Genomic DNA, 22,295 nt, shown 5'->3' on the forward strand with positions numbered 1-22,295 from the left:
GATCCCACCGGGGTTGGTTACCAAATCTTCACTATGGTTACTCGTACCCCAGCCGGCACCACGGGAGGTAGGGATAGGAGTTACTGGACAGGAAGCTAAAGACTACGAATGGGGTCTATTTTATGCCTGTAGGTACGCGAAGTACCGACGGTACGCTTAGTCCAGTCATTTACCAACCATAATTATAGAATCACTTTATTTTTCTGATTTTCCAGAGATATGTAAGAATTCGGCTGAATTGAAGTATATAGTGTGGAATACAATAACTATCTTCATTTATGAGACCGGTCATGTGAACTGATTGATGTATCCAGGCGTGAAACATTCAAAAAACTAAAATTCCAGTGTTTCATAACTACAGATGGAAAAACTCTCCCTCCTTTACAAAATTAACGTCAATTTCACACGAATTTCTAGTTTCTTATTCGTAGGTCATCTTTAGTTTTCAATCATTTCAAATAACTCATTTGGGGTGATTTCGAACACCAGCTACCAAATGCAAATGCAAAAATGTGATAATGGGATAATTTGACATCAATTCATAAGATCCAGAAGGTCATGGCATGGTTTAGATTCTGGACTGGTCAGCTTGTTTACCAAATCAAAACCCTATCAAGAACTTATGAGGAGTGATCGTACGAATAGTAAATACAACTCACAAGCAGTATGAGTGATTTGACTAGCTTAAACGAGCAGTATCCTCTGCGTAGAAATAGATACACACTACAACATGGCGCAGTTAGTGATTCCTAGTGATTGTACGATTTTTACGAAGTGAATTGGTATTAAATGAATGCTACTTAAAGTTCTGTATAATATGTTACATGCATTTCAATGGAAGATATTGAGAGTGCTCTTATAAAAGTTCAGTACTTCTTAATAGAAAGCGCAGTATCATTGCCGATGTTCTCCTGTTTAGATCTAAAAGGTCATTCTACAAAAAAAAACCCGAGTTTTAGCATATTTTTTTATTTTTTCTTCGATGAAAACAGAATAGTACACAAGAGTGAAGACTAAATCATTGTTCGTATGACATTACTATTATCTAGGCAGAATAACGTAACAATTTATTCCGAGTCGACCATTCGAGTTTATTTAAACATAAAACAACAAACATTGAGAGACACAACATACACCGAAAATGATAAACGAGCGGCACAGGACACCAAGGGATCTGGTCAGGTTCGTACCCTTCAGCAGTTGATGTGTGGATGCGGCACATAGGTCGCATATTTATCCTATATGTTGATTCTCTGAGCAAACGTAAACACGCACACAAATCCATCAAATCGCCATTGGATAATCATAGAAGTAAACGTTATTATAAGACTCCTGCAGTGCTTTCCGCATCTCCTGGGAGTGGTTCCAGTCACGTGTCTCACAGATAATTTTGACCTGAAACAAGCGGAAAACACAAATTATCACGCCGGCAGAAACTCGATCCAGGGAGCATGTTTTGCATATCCAATGAATAATGGAAGGTACAACGAGGGGCATAGAACAATACAACAGCAATTGTCCCTTGGTGAATCGATGCGTTGCTTTGCGAAGTCACGTTCAAGTCTGATGGCGATTTCCATCTATTTACCCATTAGTTGCATCCGTATGTACGGAAAACTTTGTCTGTTCGAAACGCGTTCGCATTTATGTGCAATTTACTTACCTCGACAGTGTGTAAATCCCGGATAAAAGCACGTTCATGCATTATATCTTTAATGGAAACGCCAAGTTGTGCCAACAGGTTGCACAGCTTGGCCACACCCCCAGGACTATCGCTGACTTGTACCGTAAATCTGGAATAGAACCATTAGACCTTGTTCGTTTTGTGCGCTAGGCCACATTGGCGGATGTTCTCGAGTTACCTTTGCAACCGACCTTCGGCAGCCATTCCACGTTCCAAGCATCTGCCAAACATTGTTGTATCAATGTTGCCCCCGCAAACGAGCAGTACAACTCTGTGCCAGCAATAAAAAGGAGTTTAATTATTAGCAAGAGAAATACGTTTTGATAACGAGAAGAATAATTGCAACCTTTTTCCTTTGAACTCGTCTAAATGGCCGGCGAGAATGGCAGCTAATCCAGATGCACCAGCTCCCTCGACAACACATTTCTCCAGTTCAACCAATCTCAGAATGGCCAGAGCAATCCATTCCTCCTTCACCACTATCATCTTGTCCAGCAGAGGAACAGTAGTAGCGAAAGCATTGTAACCAACTTGCGGTACCGCCAAACCATCGGCCAACGTTTCCCTGTTAGGGGTATAGACTGGCGCATTATTTTCCAGTGCTTTTGTAAAACTCGGGCACTTTTCCGATTCTACACCCTGGAATTACAAACGTTAGTGATTTAGTCATTGAAGAGCAGTATTAGCTGGATGCGCTTGCATGTCACAGTGGCTTACAATGATTTTCGTTTGAGGGCTTAAATTTTTTATGGCAGTGGCGACACCAGCGATGAGACCGCCGCCGCCAACCGGAACAACAACGGCATCAATGTTGCTAACTTGCTCGACAATTTCCAGCCCGATTGTACCCTGACCTGACATGATGTGTGGATGGTCATAACCGTTTATGTACGTCAGTCCGGTATCATGGGCCATTTTCAAAGCGATCCTTTTCGCCTCTCCCATATCCGATCCCTGCAATGTGAAGTGAATCCAGAATCTGAATGGGTGGCTATGTGAACGCCTCGCACGCTAGACTAAATGGGGTTGTTTGACAGTGATATAGACAAAGATTAATTCTAACGGTAAAACTGGTGCTCAGCATTTATATCAGCAGTTCTCAAAGAGGGTTTAACATGATCAAAACGTGTATTTTTTATGGTTTTTTTCCTTTTTCAGGAATGAAAATTTTATTTACTCATTTTTGGGTAGTTTTTGCCAATTTTGTTGGTATAGTTTTCGTGTGTGTATTATCTTATTATGTAAACAATTTAGTGGTGCGATACAGCACTTGTCAAGCGTCAAATGATAAAATAATATTGATATTATTTTGATAAAATTGTTATTTTGATAAAATTGAAGTTCCAATGAATTGTTTGATTCGCGCTGAAAAAACAAGGGGTGGATTATATTTGTGATACCACCGCAAAGATGACATAGGTGACCGTTTCCTTAGTAATCATTTGTTCGAAGTTGTGTCTGAATCAATTCTCAATAAATGAATATATTTAAAGTTTTCTGAAAAGAGTTTCTTTCGTGCATGTTCTACGGATGCATTCTGAGATAAAATAAAATAAGTAAAAAAATCTTTTTAAGTTAAACGGTTAAATTGTGATTAAACATAATAATGTACTAAAAGCAAGAAAATAATTAGGCATGTAGCAGTTAGCAGTTATCATACCTCTCCTTCATTAGTCTAGGGCATTGATAAGACTGAAATAAAATCGTGCTATTGAGCTATTGAAAAAAATTTTGGATATGAATGCAACAAACATCATTCACCTTACATTTTCGAATAAAATGTTTGTTATGCCCCTTCTATCATACGACAGCGGAATATTAACGTCCAAAATAGGTCTCTTGATAAAATCTCTCCGCGTAAATTTACTGAGCTTTAATGTTATAAATAATTGAATAATTAAAACCCTGACATCCTTTGGGTACAGGCTTCATTTTAACATAATTTACAGGTCGTTACAGCCTATAATTTATAATATTAAGCATTTGCAAAAAATGTTTGCGCTAGTAAATTCCGAAAAACAACAAACATAGTGATTTTTGCTGTTTTTATATATGATATCTGTTTCATCTATTTTGTTTGTTGCTTTCATGTTAAGTGCTAGAAAAGGTAAGAATCTACTAAACATGGATGAAGAAATGAGCTTTTATGCAGAAATACTCATTAAAAGCATTTAAGTAGTGTGTAGTGGAATTCGAATCAAGTTTCGACACATGAATTTAATTCCGAGCAGAAGATGTTTGAACACACTATTTTCAGGCAAATACAGCAATAGTTCACAAATTGGGGTACAAGAACAATCCAATTCTGGAGCAACAGTATAAAAAGATCATTTGTTTGTAAGTTCTTTTCTTGCAGAACGTAGGTCGCTGGCGCAAACCAACGAGAGTAAAATTCATTTTCTTAGTCAGGTTTTGTGTGGAATGACGTATGAAGTCGCCAGCGGTTCCCAAAGATTTCGGACCTGGACGTCGCCTTAAAGAGGGCGCTTGGGTCGAGAGACCAAGGCCTCAACCGTCACCCTCTTACACTGTCACCTGGTATATGTAGACAGACCCTTTTATGGACCTGAACTTCCAAAGGTACGAATAACATATCATTTGACAAAAAACAAAAGTGGCAATTTATTTAACAAAGACAAAACTTGAGTCTGTGACTTGTTTTTATATTTTCATCATGAATATTTATTTGTAAATCAATTGTGTTGTAGTCGAATGAAAAAGGCTCTATTGTATCCAAAAATCAAATAATTTTGGGAAAGAGTACCATTTTGAATAACGAGCCGCTGTTTAATGTTTAATGTTTAATGCTTAAGTGTTCGGAATTTGAGACAAAACGGTAATTGCTACTAAAATTTGTAACCACAAAACGGACAATGTATACTTCTGTTGTTCTCGATGAAACGTGATATGGGCGAAATCGACACTCAACTCAGCAGAGAAGCAGTAAACGTATTCCGTAGCATAGTCCCTTATTCCATTTCAGAGGCGTATAAACTGCAAAGTTTAAAATTTCTCTACAACAAACAACTAATTAATTTATTCGGTTTAATAAACGCATCTTTCATTGCACAGAATCCTTTTACTGAGCGGCGCGAGCAATGAGCACAGCAACAACATTCCCAAATAAACTCTCGATGTTATCATGTTCGTCCACTGAATTCCGGATGAATTTGGTATCTTCGGCCCATTTCGTTAAATAGTCCTAGATTCTTTCGATGAAATGAGGCATCGAGAAAGAAACCATACCATGTAAGCTTGCTCCAGAGTTGAGTTAACGCAACACCAGCCAGCTCAACAAACGACACTCGAGATAAACAAAATACGAGTCATCACAATATCGACCAGCGGTCGATAAACATAAACATTCCCAGACGGCCCGGATAACATCAACAACACATCAGACCACCCGGATCGTTCCCGCTAAATATGCTGAATTAAGATAAGATAAAATTATTGTAAACCATCTCAAGTGAATATAAAAGACAGGGATAACAATTGTAAAGGCATTCTGAAGTTATATTTCAACCAGTAAATAAAAGACGGAGCTTCACTCCGAAAGAAAAAATATTTTTTTTAAATTAAGTAAGTCCGAAGTTTCTTAACTGGCGCCCGAATAGGGACCAGCGCGAGTGTAGTGAGTGATAGTAAGATTCGCCACGGAAGAGTGACGCGAACTAAAACTATCCGAAAAAATCCGAAACTCCGACCGCCATTGAGCAGCCGTGTGGAAAGGCTCCACAAGTAGCAATCAGCAAAAGGGAACCAGCCGCCACACCGGAAAGATTTTGGACACCGCCTGGTCTCGACCCAAGGAGGATACCGACCGTCAGAGGTTCCGGTTCCGAAAATCAAAGACGAGGACTTTCACCGAAAGAGGTTTCGAAAACTCGCACTTCCACTGGAAGAAGTCGGAAAACAAGAATATCACAAAGTGATTAAAATAAAGTGAAATACAAATTTTAAAAAAGTGATTTTATATAAACAAGTGAATCAAATAAATAAATAATTAATCCAATATATGAAACAAATAAATGTGAATTAAATAAATAATTAATTTCAGAAAAAATAAGGTAATTAACCAACTATAACAAAAAAATAAATAATAAATAATACACAATTGATTTCAGAGGAAGTAAAGGTAATTTATAAAATATTTTTTGAAAATTATATTTGAAATAATAAATAAATACTATATAATTTAATACAATTTTTTTTCAGGTTAATATTTTTATTCCAAAAATATTTTAAAAAATTGCGAAACAATCTTTTTATCAACATTTATTCCTAATATTCTATACTGAATACAATTTTTTCATGACAAAATAAACATTTATCTTTGAACAATATTAAATAAATTTTTCTCAAACATATTTTCGACATTTCTGAAAACTGGATAATCTATTAGAAGCATTTAATCAACTAAGGTTGAACAACATGGAACAAAACGCTGTCGACCAAATTCTCAACAGGCTTGCCGCTTTAGAAGCCGCTGCCTCCCCAAAAATTCATCCTGATTATAGTGATCCCCCATTGTATTTCACAAAACCAGATGGCTCAGGAGTTAATCCTGAATCATTTGAAAAAATTCCGGATCTCGTGAAAGATTTACCAATTTTCACCGGAGAGCCTAGCGAATTAAACAGCTGGCTCAACGATGTTGTTAGTTTGGTTAAACTATACCAAACAAACGAAAGAAATTCCGTTGAACAGCAGAACAAATTTCACATGGTCTGCAAAACTATCAGACGCAAAATTAGAGGTGAAGCCAATGATGCTTTGGTAGCTTCAAATATTGGTATAAATTGGCCTTCAATTAAAAAAACTCTTATTACCTACTATGGTGAAAAGAGAGATTTAGAGACACTAGATTATCAATTAATGAGTGTCCAACAACGTGGAAAATCGCTCGAAATTTATTATGACGAAGTAAATAGACTTCTTTCACTAATTGCTAATCAAATTAATACTGATGAAAGATTTGTACACCCCGAAGCTTCACGAGCATTGATTGAAACATATAATAAAAAAGCCATAGATGCTTTCATAAGAGGATTGGACGGAGACATTTATAAATTTATCAGAAACTACGAACCAACATCATTAGCCGCCGCTTACGGCTACTGCATTTCTTTTCAAAACATTGAATGTAGGATGTTAACAAGACCAAAACTTCCAGAACTCCCATCAGCACCAAGAAATTTAATTCCAATACCACCTAGAATTCCGCCAAGAATTATCCCACAACCAATCCAAAGAAAACCTTTTCCATACAGGCCACCACCACAATTTGCATATAATAATCAAAGACCACCACCATTTGGATATAACAATCAGAGATTTAATCAAGCATTCCCACAAAATTCCTTCCAAAAACCACCATTACCTCCCAGGAATCCTTTCCAACAACCACCACCAGAACCAATGGAAGTAGATCAATCTATTAGAAGCAGAATGATAAATTATGGAAACAGGCCACAGAATTCAAATCAGAACAGACCCCGCAAACGCCAACGAATGTTTAATATTTCCACAAATAACCCACAAGAATCTCAAATTAAAGAAGAACAAGAGGAACCCATAGAAGAACACATTGAAGAATCAGAAGAGAACTATTATAAACAAATACAACAAGATCCATACTTTGAAAGATACATGAAGCAATTAACTACTCAAGACGACAATGAAGGAAACGAAGAATTTGAAAACGCAGAATTTAATTTTTTAGGATGAAATCTTCGTTACCGTACTTTCTATATTATGGTAGCGAAAAAAAAGCATTAAAAGTTTTAGTAGATACAGGTTCCAATAAATATTTCATACATCCCAGATTCACAAAAATATCACACAATGTAGCAAAACCCTTTTCAGTTTCTTCAATAGGAGGAAACATAACCATCAGCAAATACTCTCAAGGAAAATTCTTTAAACCATACTCCGACAAAATAATAAAATTTTACCACATGCATGAATTAAAAACATTTGACGCAATTGTAGGTCATGATACTCTGAAAGAACTTAAAGCAATCATCGATGTCTCTGGAGAAAAAATTATTATGCCGAACAATAATATTATTCCACTTTTACAACATAATTTTCAGCAAATCAATAAAATTCACATCAGGAACGAACATCTAAACACCGAAGAAAAACATAAACTTGCAGCAATATTAACCTCATTTCAGGATCTTTTTCAGCCACCAGACCAAAAATTACCATTTACCACCAGAGTAGAAGCAAAAATAAGAACGACTGATGACAATCCTGTATATTGTAAATCATATCCTTATCCCCAAACTTTGAAAGCTGAAGTCTCAAAACAAATTAATAAACTTCTTCATGATGGTATAATAAAGCCTTCGCGTTCTCCGTACAACGCACCTGTTTGGATAGTACAAAAAAAACTCGATGCGAGCAATGAAAAAAAATACAGATTAGTAATTGATTATCGTAAACTAAATGCAAAAACTATAAGTGATAGATATCCTATCCCGGATACATCTGCAGTTTTAGCAAACCTTGGAAATAACAAATATTTCACCACACTTGACCTTGCGTCAGGATTTCATCAAGTACCTATGTCAAAATCTGACATAGAAAAAACAGCTTTTTCTATAAACAACGGTAAATACGAATTCGTTCGAATGCCGTTTGGTTTAAAAAACGCACCATCCATCTTTCAAAGAGTAATGGATGATATTCTTCAAGAACACATTGGCAAAATATGTCATGTTTACATCGATGACATTATTATTTTTGGAAAAACTCTAAATGAACATTTGAATAATTTGAAAACTGTACTGAAAACATTAAGAGAAACAAATTTCAAAATTCAACCGGATAAATCGGAATTCTTGAAAAATGAAGTAGAATTTTTAGGATTTATTGTTTCAGAAAACGGCTTAAAACCAAATCCAAAAAAGGTTGAAAGCATTGAAAAATACCCAGAACCAACCAATTTGAAAGAATTAAGAGCATTTCTTGGACTATCAGGTTACTACCGACGTTTTATCAAAGATTATGCAGCAACTGAAAAACCTTTGACAAAATTTCTAAGAGGGGAAAATGGCCATCGCCAAATTCCAAAAAATCAATCAAAAGCATTTTCAATCAAATTAGACACAGAAGCACGAGCTGCTTTCCAAACTCTAAAAAATATTTTATCTTCAAACGACGTCTTAGCGTATCCCGATTTCGAAAAACCCTTTATACTCACCACAGATGCATCAGATAAAGCCTTAGGAGCTGTTCTTTCTCAGCAATTTTCCAACGGAGAAAGACCTATCACCTTCATTTCCAGAACTCTTTCGAGAACAGAAGAAAGCTATGCGACAAACGAGAAGGAGATGCTAGCAGTTGTATGGGCTTTACAAACTCTTAGAAACTTCATATACGGAGCAAAACTAAAAATCTACACTGACCATTTACCACTAACATTTACACTATCACCAAAAAACAACAACGCCAAACTAAAACGTTGGAAATCATTTTTAGAAGAGCATGATTACGAAATGCATTACAAACCTGGAAAATCCAACGTAGTAGCAGACGCGTTATCACGCATTCAAATTAACTCACTAACCCCAACCATTCATTCAGGAGAAAACGATGACACTTCATACATTCCATCTACAGAAGCACCAATCAATGTTTTTCGGAATCAATTAATTTTTCAAATCGGACAAACTCCATCGCATGAACACAACGTTCCTTTTGAAAAATTCAGTCGACACATATTTGTCGAACCAAATTTCACTCAACAATTCTTAAAAGATACACTTAAACAATATTTAAATCCAGGAGTTGTAAATGGAATTTTAACAAATGAAAACATAATGGGTCAAATACAAGAAATATACAAAGAACAATTTAATTCTAAAATTGTCAAAGCTAGGTTTTCACAAACACAAGTAACAGATCTGAACAATGAAGAACAACAGTTAGAAGAAATAAAAAATATACATAACTTTGCTCATCGAAATGCAAAAGAAAACTCTCAACAAATCATAAAAAAGTTCTTCTTTCCAGGAATGCACAAATTAATACAAAGAGTTGTAAGAAATTGCGAAATATGTAAAACAGAAAAATATGAAAGAAACCCACAACAATTCATACCTGTAAAAACACCAATACCAAACTATCCTGGAGAAATTATTCACATTGACATATTTATATACAACTCCAATTTTCTCTTTATATCATCAATAGACAAATTTTCTAAATATCTGAAGATTCGACCCATCAAATCAAAATCCATTACAGATATAAAAGATGTATTATTACAGTTATTATTCGATTGGGATTTACCAGCTCAAATAGTCATTGATAACGAAAGCTCATTCGTTTCCAATGTTATGGAACAACAAATATTAAATCTAGGCGTTCAAATCTTTAAAACACCAGTAAACAGGTCAGAAACCAATGGTCAAATCGAAAGATGCCATTCAACCATTAGAGAAATTGCCAGATGCATAAAAGCTTTAAACCCCGATATGACAATACATTGTTTAATCCAACAAGCAGCCCATAGATACAATAACACAATACATTCCTTTATAAAAAACACACCCAAAAATATTTACATAGGTGAAAGTAGAGAAAATTTATCATTTAACGAAATATCCAGAATAAGAGATAAAAACAATGACAAAATAATTAAACTTTTCAAAAACAAAGAAGAAAAAATAATCCCAAAAACTTATCAACAATATGAACCAAATTCTTATGCATATGAAAAAACTAATTCTCACAATAAACGCAAAAGCAGATACAATATTGTAATAATCAACAACAACCCACTTGCAATTATACCTCTTGGAAAAGCTAGAACAAAAATAGGATATATACGCATTGTACATCCAATTGATTTATTCCAAATAGGCGACACAATATCTCATGTAAATAAAGAAATACAACTAGAACCATCAAACAATCCGTTGTACGAACTTATACAAATCAAAAATAATAAATTGTATGAAACATTCCTCAAACTTAAACCATTTGTAAAAAGACAAAAGAGATGGGACACATTAGGCACCATTTGGAAATGGGTAGCAGGCAATCCGGATGCAGAGGACCTACGCATCATCAACGCAACAATTAACTCCCTCATTACACAAAACAACAAACAAGTTATGATCAACGAAGCCATAAGTAACAGGATCCAAGAAGTAACCAATCTAGCTAACCAAATCCTTACAATTGAAAATCAAAGAATCAAGAATCACTCTATTGAAATCAACCACCTTATGATGTTATCAAATTTAGATTCACTTCAAGACCAAATAGAAACACTTGAAGAAGCAATCTTGATGGCAAAACATGGCATACCAAGCAGCAAACTTTTATCCATGCGCGACTTTAACACAATCGCAACCTTTTTGGGAAATCACGATGTATATGTTACATCATTCGAAGAACTCCTATCACAATCAACAGCACAGGTGATGTTAAACACAACACATATTGCATACATTCTGAAAATTCCTCAATTTTCCAAAAATATTTATGAATATGAGTACATTGATTCTATCATAAGCAATAATAAACGAATCGCATTACAACACAATTATCTTATGCGAAATACCACACATGTATATGAATTAAGCCAACCATGTGAAGACCAAGGAAACTACTTCTTATGTGAAACTCAAACATTAACCCCAGGCAATGATTGCATAAACCGCCTCATACGCGGACAACATTCTAATTGCACCTTTGAAAAAGTGTATTCAAAAGGATTAATCAAACGAATAAACGACGCCTCCATTCTCATCAATAATGCAATCGTGACAATTTCATCAAATTGAAGCAATACAAACCAACAACTTAACGGTTCATTCTTAATCCAGTTTGAAGAATGCAGCCTACAAATCAATGGAGAATTCTTCTCAAATTTTGAAACCGTCATACCTGGACGACCATATCATACTACAACAGGCTTATTAGCCACTGAAATTGACACTCTTGATGCACCACCTGCCGAATATCTCCAACATCCAACATTAAAAAACAGAGAACAATTAGAAACAATAAGTCTTCAAAATAATTCACTCACCTGGAAGCTTAACTTATTTGGATCTTTAGGAGGAGTAACATTCATATCTATTATCGCCATTATCGGAATATTCCTATATAATTCAAGAAAACCAATAATCAAAGCCGAATTCAAGGTTCCAGATATCAACAGAGAAAATATCACCCTTGAGGAAATCCAAACTCCAGTCAACAGAAAAGATGAAACCATCATCACAAATCCAGAGTTAACAACAACAGAATTATCAGAACAACGCAAAACAGAAATACAATCATTTATCAATATGCCATCACCATTTCGAACAATCCAACTTTGAGGACAAAGTTACTTAAGAGGGGAAGAGTTAACACAACACCAGCCAGCTCAACATACGACACTCGAGATAAACAAAATACGAGTCATCACAATATCGACCAGCGGTCGATAAACATAAACATTCCCAGACGGCCCGGATAACATCAACAACACATCAGACCACCCGGATCGTTCCCGCTAAATATGCTGAATTAAGATAAGATAAAATTATTGTAAACCATCTCAAGTGAATATAAAAGACAGGGATAACAATTGTAAAGGCATTCTGAAGTTATATTTCAACCAGTAAATAAAAGACGGAGCTTCACTCCGAAAGAAAAAATATTTTTTTAAATTAAGTAAGTCCGAAGTTTCTTAACTGTTGTATGGAAAGGAAGGTTCAAGCTTGTAGCATTATGAGGCATGTGAGCGGTGAGTATAATGGATTTCTTTTATTCGTTATTTTGTTTACTTGGCTTTTATTCGTTATTTTGTTTACTTGTTTAGCTATTTCCACTATACTATATGTCTTAAACAAAAACATAGGGTGGGATATTTTCTCCCAATTTTTGTATGTGGAATCAAAATCAAAAATTAATTGAAAGGATATTAACGCTCAGATCTTTCACTTTTTTCACCTGAAATATTGAAATGGGCCCCTAAATTGAAATGATAGATGTTGTGCTACGTCAAAAATATCGGAACAACTTCTGCAATAGTTTCGAGAATTGGTGGTTTATATTTCCTTATTTTTGCATTCGTTATCATACTAAATTCTCCATGAAAACTTCTATGTGAATGCATGGAGCAAAAATGATTTTATACACCCCTAATTTGGTTATGTCAAGGCGGTTGAAGTCCTTAATGAGACACAACGCAGTTATATCTAAAAATAACAAGCAATGTCTAGAGCGGGCATACATATCAAATATAAACTACCATGCTGAAATTGAATTGTACATGAACAATCGTTATTCCTCAACAAAAAGCGTCAGTAGAGGGACCTGTGGGTAAGTCGGACGGTTGAGGTAAGATGAGCATGCAGGTGATTTCCATAGTTGATTGTTGAATTTCATATTTATGTTCATGAGTACCTCTCCTACACAGGGCCAGAAATCTTCGAAGATGAGAAATGCAAATCGAATCTCCTCTCAGTCGCTTCGCTTCGACTAGTACGACTCCGGCATTTATCGTCAATATTACTTGAATTCTAGAAATGAATTGACGAGCGTGTGAGAGCGAGGATGACTGATGAACTATTCTACCAAATTGTTATTCAACCTGACTCCAATCCACACTACTACTCTCCCTGACATGAATCTCGTTTCCCGCGTGCCCAATCTTATTCTAACGTCGACATAAAGTGAAACGAAAACTTGATTTTTGATGCAAAAAAGTAGTTACACCATTAACCCTTTCTCTGCGGCAATGTGCTCCGTCGGAGTGCTAAGCTGAACAGAGCATTGCGCCGAAAAGTATGCACATCGCGCGCTGGTGTGATCGAGTCTCATGTCGCCTAAAGACGACGCTCGTACACACAGTTCATCGCACGGATGTCACCTATAGACGCTCGTAGCGAAAGGGTTAATGGACATTGTTTGCGCACCGTGAACTCAAACCAACGAACTTGGACACTTACCAGGTATGCTCTAAAGGCCCTCGCGTTAGTTAGCAAATAGTTTGGGAGTTTGGGAGCGTGCAGTTTCAGTTCACTTTGTGTCCGAATTAAATTTTGTGAAAAAAACATACAGAAAAAAGGGTATAAACAGAATTCACAAATTTGTCAGTGTTTCTGAACATAACACTGCACACTATTTAATATTTGTGAGTAATTTTCGTGTACGATACGAAAAAATCTAGCTCACCTGTAGTATATGTCAAACCACGGTGAACTCAAAAATCAGTACATGCATACGGATACATGAGAGAGAGAAACAAATTCATTTTGAGGGGAGTCACTTCAATATGCATTGAAGTCCATTTGACGGGGAATAATGAAATGCGATAGTCGAGTCGTAGAGTGAGATAGCAACTAAACACCCGACTGAGAAGCTGTTGAAAGAAGCCAAAACTCTTTCCAATTCAATACAAAGGCAATTTTCTTCATAGTCCGCTGACTATCTTCAGTTGAATATGACTTTGCCGAGCCCTGGTGTAGACACTTGTCGAAAGTGGGAAACGTCGACAAAAATTAATTAGACTCTCTGGGCCACTCCTTGTGTTGTGTGAATAACTACGTCCACGCAACAATCTTCAGTGGTGGAGATCGATCCACGTTCCAATGAAGATCGATTCATCCATACAACTGCTCGGCTCTGCAAGAAACATTGAGCTGTTGTACTATGAATAACACAACAATGATCATATCAACTGTCGCCGCTGTCTGGTGGTCTAACTGAACAATGGAAGAACAGACGGAATACTCTTAAGCCTAAATGGCTACTGTGTAATGTACAATTTATAGATACTATAAAACATGCAACATGCACATTATTAAAATCCGGTTCTGCTACAGCTAAAATACTAATGAGCCTAAATAAATAAACTAGTGATTTAGCTTGCGGATGTGATTTTTTGCGGTTTCGATATTAACCATTTTGAAGGATTCAATCTCAAAATTCGATTCACTGGTAGGGAAGGACGGGGGAAGACGGCCACCCGGGGTAAGATTGCCACTCTCTAGTTTATTGAGACAATCAACTATTAGACAATTAGAATACATTATTTAGTCTTAGTCTTGCATTACACTCAATCATGTATACCCATTTTTGCGTGTGTATAGGTGAAACGTCATGATAAACAATAAAAATAAACTTTTCAGATGGCGACGAGCAATGATTTGTTATTATGCTCGCAAGAAATTTAGTGTTTTTGTGGTGAATATGGACATGTACTGTGAAACCAATGTTACAATAGTAAACACACAGGTCTGTTAAGTGTGTTTGTATAGAAAACGGTACGTTTTAAAAGCATTTCATAGAATTATTGAGACACTTTTGCTTGACTCATATGGGGGGGGGGGCAAGGTGGCCACTATTGTAAGAGATATGATTTTCCATAAACGCACCTTTGAACGCGCCTAATTGACGAATTGAATGAGAACAACACAACACTTGAATTGTTGGTTGAATAACTTAAGGCGCATACATGATAAATTTGATGTTTTTTCAGACACCAAATATAATAATTTTGAAATATGATAACTTCGCAAGGGTTGTACATTAAGCACGTTATATGTAATTCAGGAAAAATAACACATCCTACTCTTGTCACACTTGATCGCAATATTTTGCCGGATACAATCATCCTCTATACGCCTCGATTCACGAGTCATTTCATGTGGGCACCTTTTTTATACCTTTTTTAATTTATCGTATACCATCTATATATATATATATATATATATATATATATATATATATATATATATATATATATATATATATATATATATATATATATATATATATATATATATATATATATATATATATATATATATATATATATATATATATATATATACATATATATATATATATATGGATTTCTGTCTGTTTCTATGGTGGCTGGATCCCCCCTCTCGAAGGGGGGCTGCCATACAAATGAAACACAAATTTCTGCAAAACTCAAAAACTAATCAAGCAAATGGAGCCAAATTTAGCATGTGAAGATCTTGGGGGGTACGAAACGTTTCTACGGTGAATGGACATTCCTCCCCCCTTTCTAAGGGGAGAAGAGGGGAAGGGTCTGTCTTTATTCTATCATATTTTCTGTATCAAACATTTATTCCATGTAATGGGGAAACCTGTTATTTGCAAGTGGTTGAAAAATTTTGAACAAGAATTGTGTCTGAAAATAATCTTATATTAGAATGATGAGTTTTGGTAGAAGTACTAGGATTTTTTTTTTTTTAAAAAAAGGTAAATTCAACGGAGTCGATTCGAAGATCAATCAATGAACAGCTCTGCGATTGGACTCATGAACTTGCGCTTAGTAAGAAAACGTGAATGTTTGAAGGTATTGATAACAAAAACAAATTTTGGGCGGGACGAAGTTTACCGAGTCAGCTAGTTATGAAATAAAAAGAAAAACTTTTAGAAGTCAGCGTGATTGCGGAAAACATCCTAAACATCGATGTTGACACAATGAAATGCCTCAATTTTGTATGCATTGTGTTTATTTGTACTCTATGCTTAGGGCGGCCATCTTACCCCGTGTTCTCCTAGTGATATTTCGGTAGGCGTATGTTAACAGCTTTGCGATGTTAGTGATTTACAAAATATTTAAGTTTATTCATTAGTAAGGGAAAAACTGGGAATGATAAAAACAATCGTACTTTTGGGGAGAAACGGAAGTTTGTAGTGAGGATAGGACAGACAATAAAATAACAATGATGCACAGAAATTCCACTCGCGCTGTAGTTGGGATGAAAAACAGAAAACGACGAAGAATTCTTTTCAATCCTACTTATCTTTACCACAAGGTCCCCTACGTTAGAAACTCTGTTCACGTCGTGCATAGCCACACCATATTTGTTTCAATGTTGTACATTAGCGTACAAACAAATATACTGAAAAAAAAAAACTATATGTATACGAAGAAACTGTACTGACAGAACGACAGCCTCGACAGCCTTAGTTTCGACTAATACGGTATTGGAACAGCAAATTTCGGTAGCAAACATGTTCGTTTGCTTTCGATTTTAGTCGTTCACCTTCTGCAGGAAGGAATTCTTGATCGCTTCTCTCTATTCCATTTTATAACAGCCCAGGGTATACATTTTACACCGTAACTAATATTATACATAGGTATGTGTTGTCAATGTCGTCTGAGGCAAACGTTTCAATTTTAAAACACATATTTACCATAGAAGTCATATCAAAACAAACAGACCATACCAGAAACGGTTTTATAACGTCAGCATCATGCACTAGACCAGTCATGTGATAACGAGGAAGTAAAATGATCATTCGAGTCGTCGAATCTTTGTGGCAATGGATTATCTGAGAAAACCACCAAACGAATCTTTCATGGTTTTTTTTTTGTTGGTTCGTGATTTATCTTTCACCGTGTTTAATGCACTAAATCCGCACTGCACTAAATACTCACGAAATCAAGCCTTTTATCGCGGTCCAATTGGCTACAATTGTTTGGAAATCATTCGGAGTAGGTATATAAAATACGCTGGTACGCTTGTTTCGATCTTGTTAATTTTCCATCGCAATATTTCTGCCACATAAGTGCCAATTACTGAGGCTACGGAAGCGATACCAATCGAATTCATCTCCTGCCTATCGAACATTCCCGGAGCCTCAGTCAGAAATTACCCAGTTCAATTGGAATGTGTGGTTGGTATGCTTTCCACACAGCCTCCAGCGTCGCTCCAAACCCAATTATTTGGAATATTCATTGAAATTTCATCCAATACAAAGTAATCATTAATCGTTTCAAGCGATAAACTCGCAATTGTTGAGGTTATTTGTGCGAATGTCTGAATTGCAAATTAAGAGTACATAATTCAATATCATAGTGACATCTTCTCCACACAATAGGGGTTCAAGTAACAGTAATCCGCGATTGAACATCGGTCTCTCCATTTCTCCTCCACATATTCGCCAACATGGTAAGCATCTAACAATCCTTTATCTGCAACTATACCATTTTAAAACGGTATTCTCTCGCCTGAGATTCAGCATCTGTGCACGTTAAAGTTACGATTCGAAACGAGATGATTGCTCGCGACGAAATAAATAAGCATGGAAAAACTTTCATTCAATTCGTCTCGGCGGTTTCGGTCCTCCCACAATCTGAACCGAACAAGTTGCTGCTCACTATTGTACTCACCTGAACGACAACGGTGGCGTGGTAAGCGCGGCATTTCTGTATCTTCATAAGCGACGCTTTCAGCGGCATAACAACCGTAACTGGGATTCCGAGCTTCCATCCGTGGTAGCTGAGGCCCTATGGGAGTACAACATGAGAATAGCATAGGGAATTATATTTACATCCCGTGGGAGTGTTGTCGATGTTGGTGGGTTAACAAGAATTGATGGTGGATCTGAGTGGCAAGCTGTATGGATGCTTGATTCCGCGGAATACATCAAAACTGGATTGATTATATATTTAATGGCGCTATATGATTGAAAGGAACGCTTCAATGAAGCCCTCTCGTCTTGAAATTATCCGTTTCGTCAAAACTTTCGCTGTTTCTTCTACGATTTCGCATGAACCATCTTCAACAGATTGTTATTTTACATGACTATCATTTTTATGCTTCACTTATGCCAGTATTGCAAACTTCGTTTAGTTATCCTCGCATTTGAATAAACAAAAACTTGAAGCTGACTATTCACGAGATAATGTACATTCCACATACCTGGGCGTGATTTCCGAGAGAGGCTGATATCACCCCTTTCTGCTTCTGCTCGTCAGACAACATAATCAGAGCGTATCTGGCTCCGCGCTCCTTGAAGCTGCCGGTGAATTGGAGGAATTCTTTCTTCATGTAAATATCCATATCGACCATTTCCGAGAGATGTGATTTCTGTCGAGGAAAAAAAAAAGCACCAGCAACCATGGTAAGACGTCAATTAGTATCAATTAACACTTCATTCATCAGAGCTCCTTCCCGCTATGTTGGAAAGTTTGAACATCACGGGAGATCCTACAAGTGAGAAGGGCACTCTTGATGAATCTTCTTCTCCGTACCGGACATGGGGTGTACTCAATTCCTTTTTTTATCTTGAAAGCTGCCGAAGTAACATCTTGGAAGGTAATTATCTGCGGATTATCAGCATTACAGAAGGGATCCGTGAATTCGTGCTGTTCAGGTTCGACGTGACTGTCGTCACTTATAATTTCGGCTCGGAAATTTTTCGCCATCGGTGTGTTGTCGTTTTTCCCCGCGCCATTTGCCACTCCGTTGGTTGTCGGATGACTGTTGATGGACGGCATCTGATTCATGTTTTGAGACAAACTTTCGCCTGGAAACAATAGAATGGATGAGTTGTCAGTCGACTTTTTATCGCCCGCTCTGACGCCCACAAATGATAAATGGCCCAGGAAACCCCTCTTAAAACCTTTCGTTTTCGCTTCTCACACAATCTGCCCAAATTAGAACTCGTGTTTCAAAGTCAATGACTGAGCACTGAAAGTCACGATGGATCAATTAATTTAATTAACTCGTTCGGTTATATATTGATGAGAAGCTACTTTTGGAAAATCTTGTATTCTGTATTCCCTATATAATAAGATGATTGTATATAGTTCGCCATATTCACTAGTCCCTGTGGAAATGAGTTAAAATCGATTATTCATGCATCCACATGAGCATGAGTGATTATACGTTTTCTTCAGAATGATTCAGTAAAAATCTGGAGAATTGTAATATAAGATATGTGTCTTAAAAATTCAAACTTTTTATCAACTTAATATAAACTTTATACTGGAAAAAGTTAACATTTGTTCATGTTGGTAGCTGATTGAACACCATAATGTATGCTCTGCAGTTTCATAGCAATACTAGGTGATCCGGCATACTTCGTCACGTTCAGAATAGATTTTTTTGTTGTGAATACTTTCAAACATTTTATATTATATTCGTATTATATTCGTTCGAGATACTTCAATCACTTGCAAATAACATGTATATATATATATATATATATATATATATATATATATATATATATATATATATATATCTAAGGGGGGGGGGTCTGTCATACAAATGAAACACAAATTTCTGCATTAATCGAGAAAAAATCAAGCAAATGAAACCAAATTAGGAATATTGAGGTTTTAGGGGCAATAAATGTTTCTATGGTAGTTAGACTCTCCTCGCGCTCTCTAAGGATGGGCTGCCATACAAATGAAACACAAATTTCTTCATTACTCGAGAATGAATTAAGCAAATGAAACCAAATCTGGCATATGGAGGTTTTAGGATGCAATAAATATTTCTATGGTGGTTAGACTCTCCTCGCGCTCTCTAAGGATGGGCTGTCATACAAATGAAACACAAATTTCTGCATAACTCGGAAGCTAATCAAGTACAATTTGGGATGTGAGGGTTTTTCGGTATGAGAAATGTTTCTATAATGGTATGACACCCCTCCCTCCTCTGGAGGGGGACCCATAAAAATATTACACATATTTCAAATTGAAAATTTTCGGAATACTCTGAAGGAAAAAGGTAAAATTCGGAAAATTAAATTCCCATATGTTCTACAATTACATAGCGACAAGTGCTGTTAGTCCATTTGATGTTGGCGCTAGCGAAATTGATCTTTGTTCGAAACTGGAAATGGAATTTAATGTGATGAAACGCACTCCTATATCTTCTTCTATCTATACCAAAAAAAAAAGGATTGCTAGATGTGTTGATGAAAGCAGAACTCGAGGAAGGAATTGTCCGATTTAGGGCTGTCTTTATTCTATCATATTTTCTGTATAAAACATTTAACATTAAAACGTGTTATTTGCAAGTGGTTGAAAAATCTTGAACGAGAATTGTGTCTGAAAATAATCTAATATTATAATGATGAGTTTTGTTAGAAATACTAGGAATTTTATGGTAAAATTTAAATTCAACGGAGACGAATACAAGATCAATCAATGAACAGTTCTGCGATTGGACCCATGAACTTGCTCATAGTAAGTAAACATGAATGTTTGAGGGTATTGATAACAAAAAACAAATTGTTGGCGGGACGAAGTTTGCCGGGTCTACTAGTGTTTGATATAAAAATATAATAAAATAAAGACAGCTCAAACCGGACAATTCCTTTCTTGTGGCGATTCATTTTTATGTATATAGATATCAAACATGAAATGGACTATGTAATTGTAGAACATATGGGAATTCAATTTTCCACATTCTTCCATCTTCCTTCAGTGTTTTTCATTTGTCATGTTTGGTTCGAATATGGTTGGTTGAAATATGTATGACCGTTTTTATGGGACCCCCCTTCCCCTTCCAGATAAGGGAGCAGTGTCATACCATCATGGGAATATTTATTGTACTGTACCTCACTTTCCAATTTTGGTTCCATTTGTTTGATAAGTTCTCGAGTTATGCAAAAATTTGAGATCATTTGTATGGCAGCCCCCTACCCCCCTCTGAGACGGGGGACGAGTGTCGAACCATCATTGAAACATTTCGTGCCCCCTAAAACCTCCACATGCCAAATTTAGTTCCGTTTACCTTATTATTTCTTGAGTTATGCAAACACTCCTCCCTCTTTGAGAGAGGAAGGTGTGTCCAATAGGGTGGCAAAATTCATCATCGAGGCACCCCTAAATCATGTCCGATAGAGCTGGAATTTTGCACAGATCATTTTTTGGCCCAATGAACAAAATGTACATGGTCGGTTCTATAAATTCGTTGATTTTTTTTTTCATACCCTCATTGCCACTCAGGCTAAGTAAGATCGGTTTTTGGCCAAAAATTTATTTTCGAGATGACACCCGATCTTCATGCATTTTTATGTCATTTGGAATCGAAAAAAAAATAAGGTTTTCCGAATTGATTAGTTCACAAATTATGCAGAAATTTGTGTTTCTTTTGTATTTTGTCAGCCTCCTCTTAGAGAGGGGAGAGGAGTGTCGAGCCGCCATAGAAACGTTTCGTGCCCTCTGAAACCAAAACATTCCAAATTTGGTTCCGTTTTATTGATTAGTTCTCAATTTATGCATTTGTGTTTCATTTGTATGGTCTCTTAAAGAGGGGGAGGAGTATCGAACTACAGTAGAAACGTTTTGTGCTGGTTCTGGGGTTGTGTCCCATTCACCCGAATTCCATTCACCCGAAACACGTTTACCCGAAGCATATTTACCCGAATGTAATGCATACCCGAATGATATTCACCCGAATGACATTCACCCGAATGACATTCACCCGAATGTAACAAATACCCGAATGCAACATATACCCGAATGGATATTTACCCGAATGAACATTTACCCGAATGCAACGTTTACCCGAATGCGACATTTACCCGAATGGGATGTTTACCCGAATGAAGAAGGAAAAATTCCGACAAAGTCCCCATTTAACGAGAATAAGGGATCGAAGCGGCACCAAGCCGCCGAGGTGACGCAATCCGAGTAGGCCGCCGATCCGCCGTCGGAAGCGGCGGCCTCTCGCAAGCAAACCTGTGTTCCACCGATTGCCCGGTTTGTTTGAAACATAAGAGACGATCCTTTAGTCCAACCTGCATCCTGCATACGTTTACCTGGTGCATTACGTTTGCACGCTTAATTATGCATGTCATGCATTTT

The 22,295-nt window shown here is 36.5% G+C and overlaps 1 protein-coding gene across 1 annotated transcript in view; it reads right to left on the minus strand.

The window, feature by feature from the left end:
- Positions 1 to 958: 958 nt before the first annotated feature.
- LOC129777659 (L-threonine dehydratase catabolic TdcB) overlaps positions 959 to 22,295 on the minus strand; it is a 31,466-nt gene continuing 10,129 nt past the window's right edge. The window contains exons 2-9 of the mRNA XM_055784062.1: positions 18,723 to 18,997; positions 18,391 to 18,558; positions 17,859 to 17,975; positions 2,402 to 2,638; positions 2,031 to 2,323; positions 1,863 to 1,955; positions 1,664 to 1,793; positions 959 to 1,395 (exon numbers count right to left, since the gene is read on the minus strand). Of these exons, the coding sequence (XP_055640037.1) occupies positions 1,285 to 1,395; positions 1,664 to 1,793; positions 1,863 to 1,955; positions 2,031 to 2,323; positions 2,402 to 2,638; positions 17,859 to 17,975; positions 18,391 to 18,558; positions 18,723 to 18,977 (1,404 nt within the window). The 5' untranslated portion in view covers positions 18,978 to 18,997 and the 3' untranslated portion in view covers positions 959 to 1,284. The remainder of the gene's footprint in view (positions 1,396 to 1,663; positions 1,794 to 1,862; positions 1,956 to 2,030; positions 2,324 to 2,401; positions 2,639 to 17,858; positions 17,976 to 18,390; positions 18,559 to 18,722; positions 18,998 to 22,295) is intronic.

The sequence above is a fragment of the Toxorhynchites rutilus genome, chromosome 3 (genome assembly GCF_029784135.1).
Source record: "Toxorhynchites rutilus septentrionalis strain SRP chromosome 3, ASM2978413v1, whole genome shotgun sequence".
Classification (NCBI taxonomy): Eukaryota; Metazoa; Arthropoda; class Insecta; order Diptera; family Culicidae; genus Toxorhynchites; species Toxorhynchites rutilus.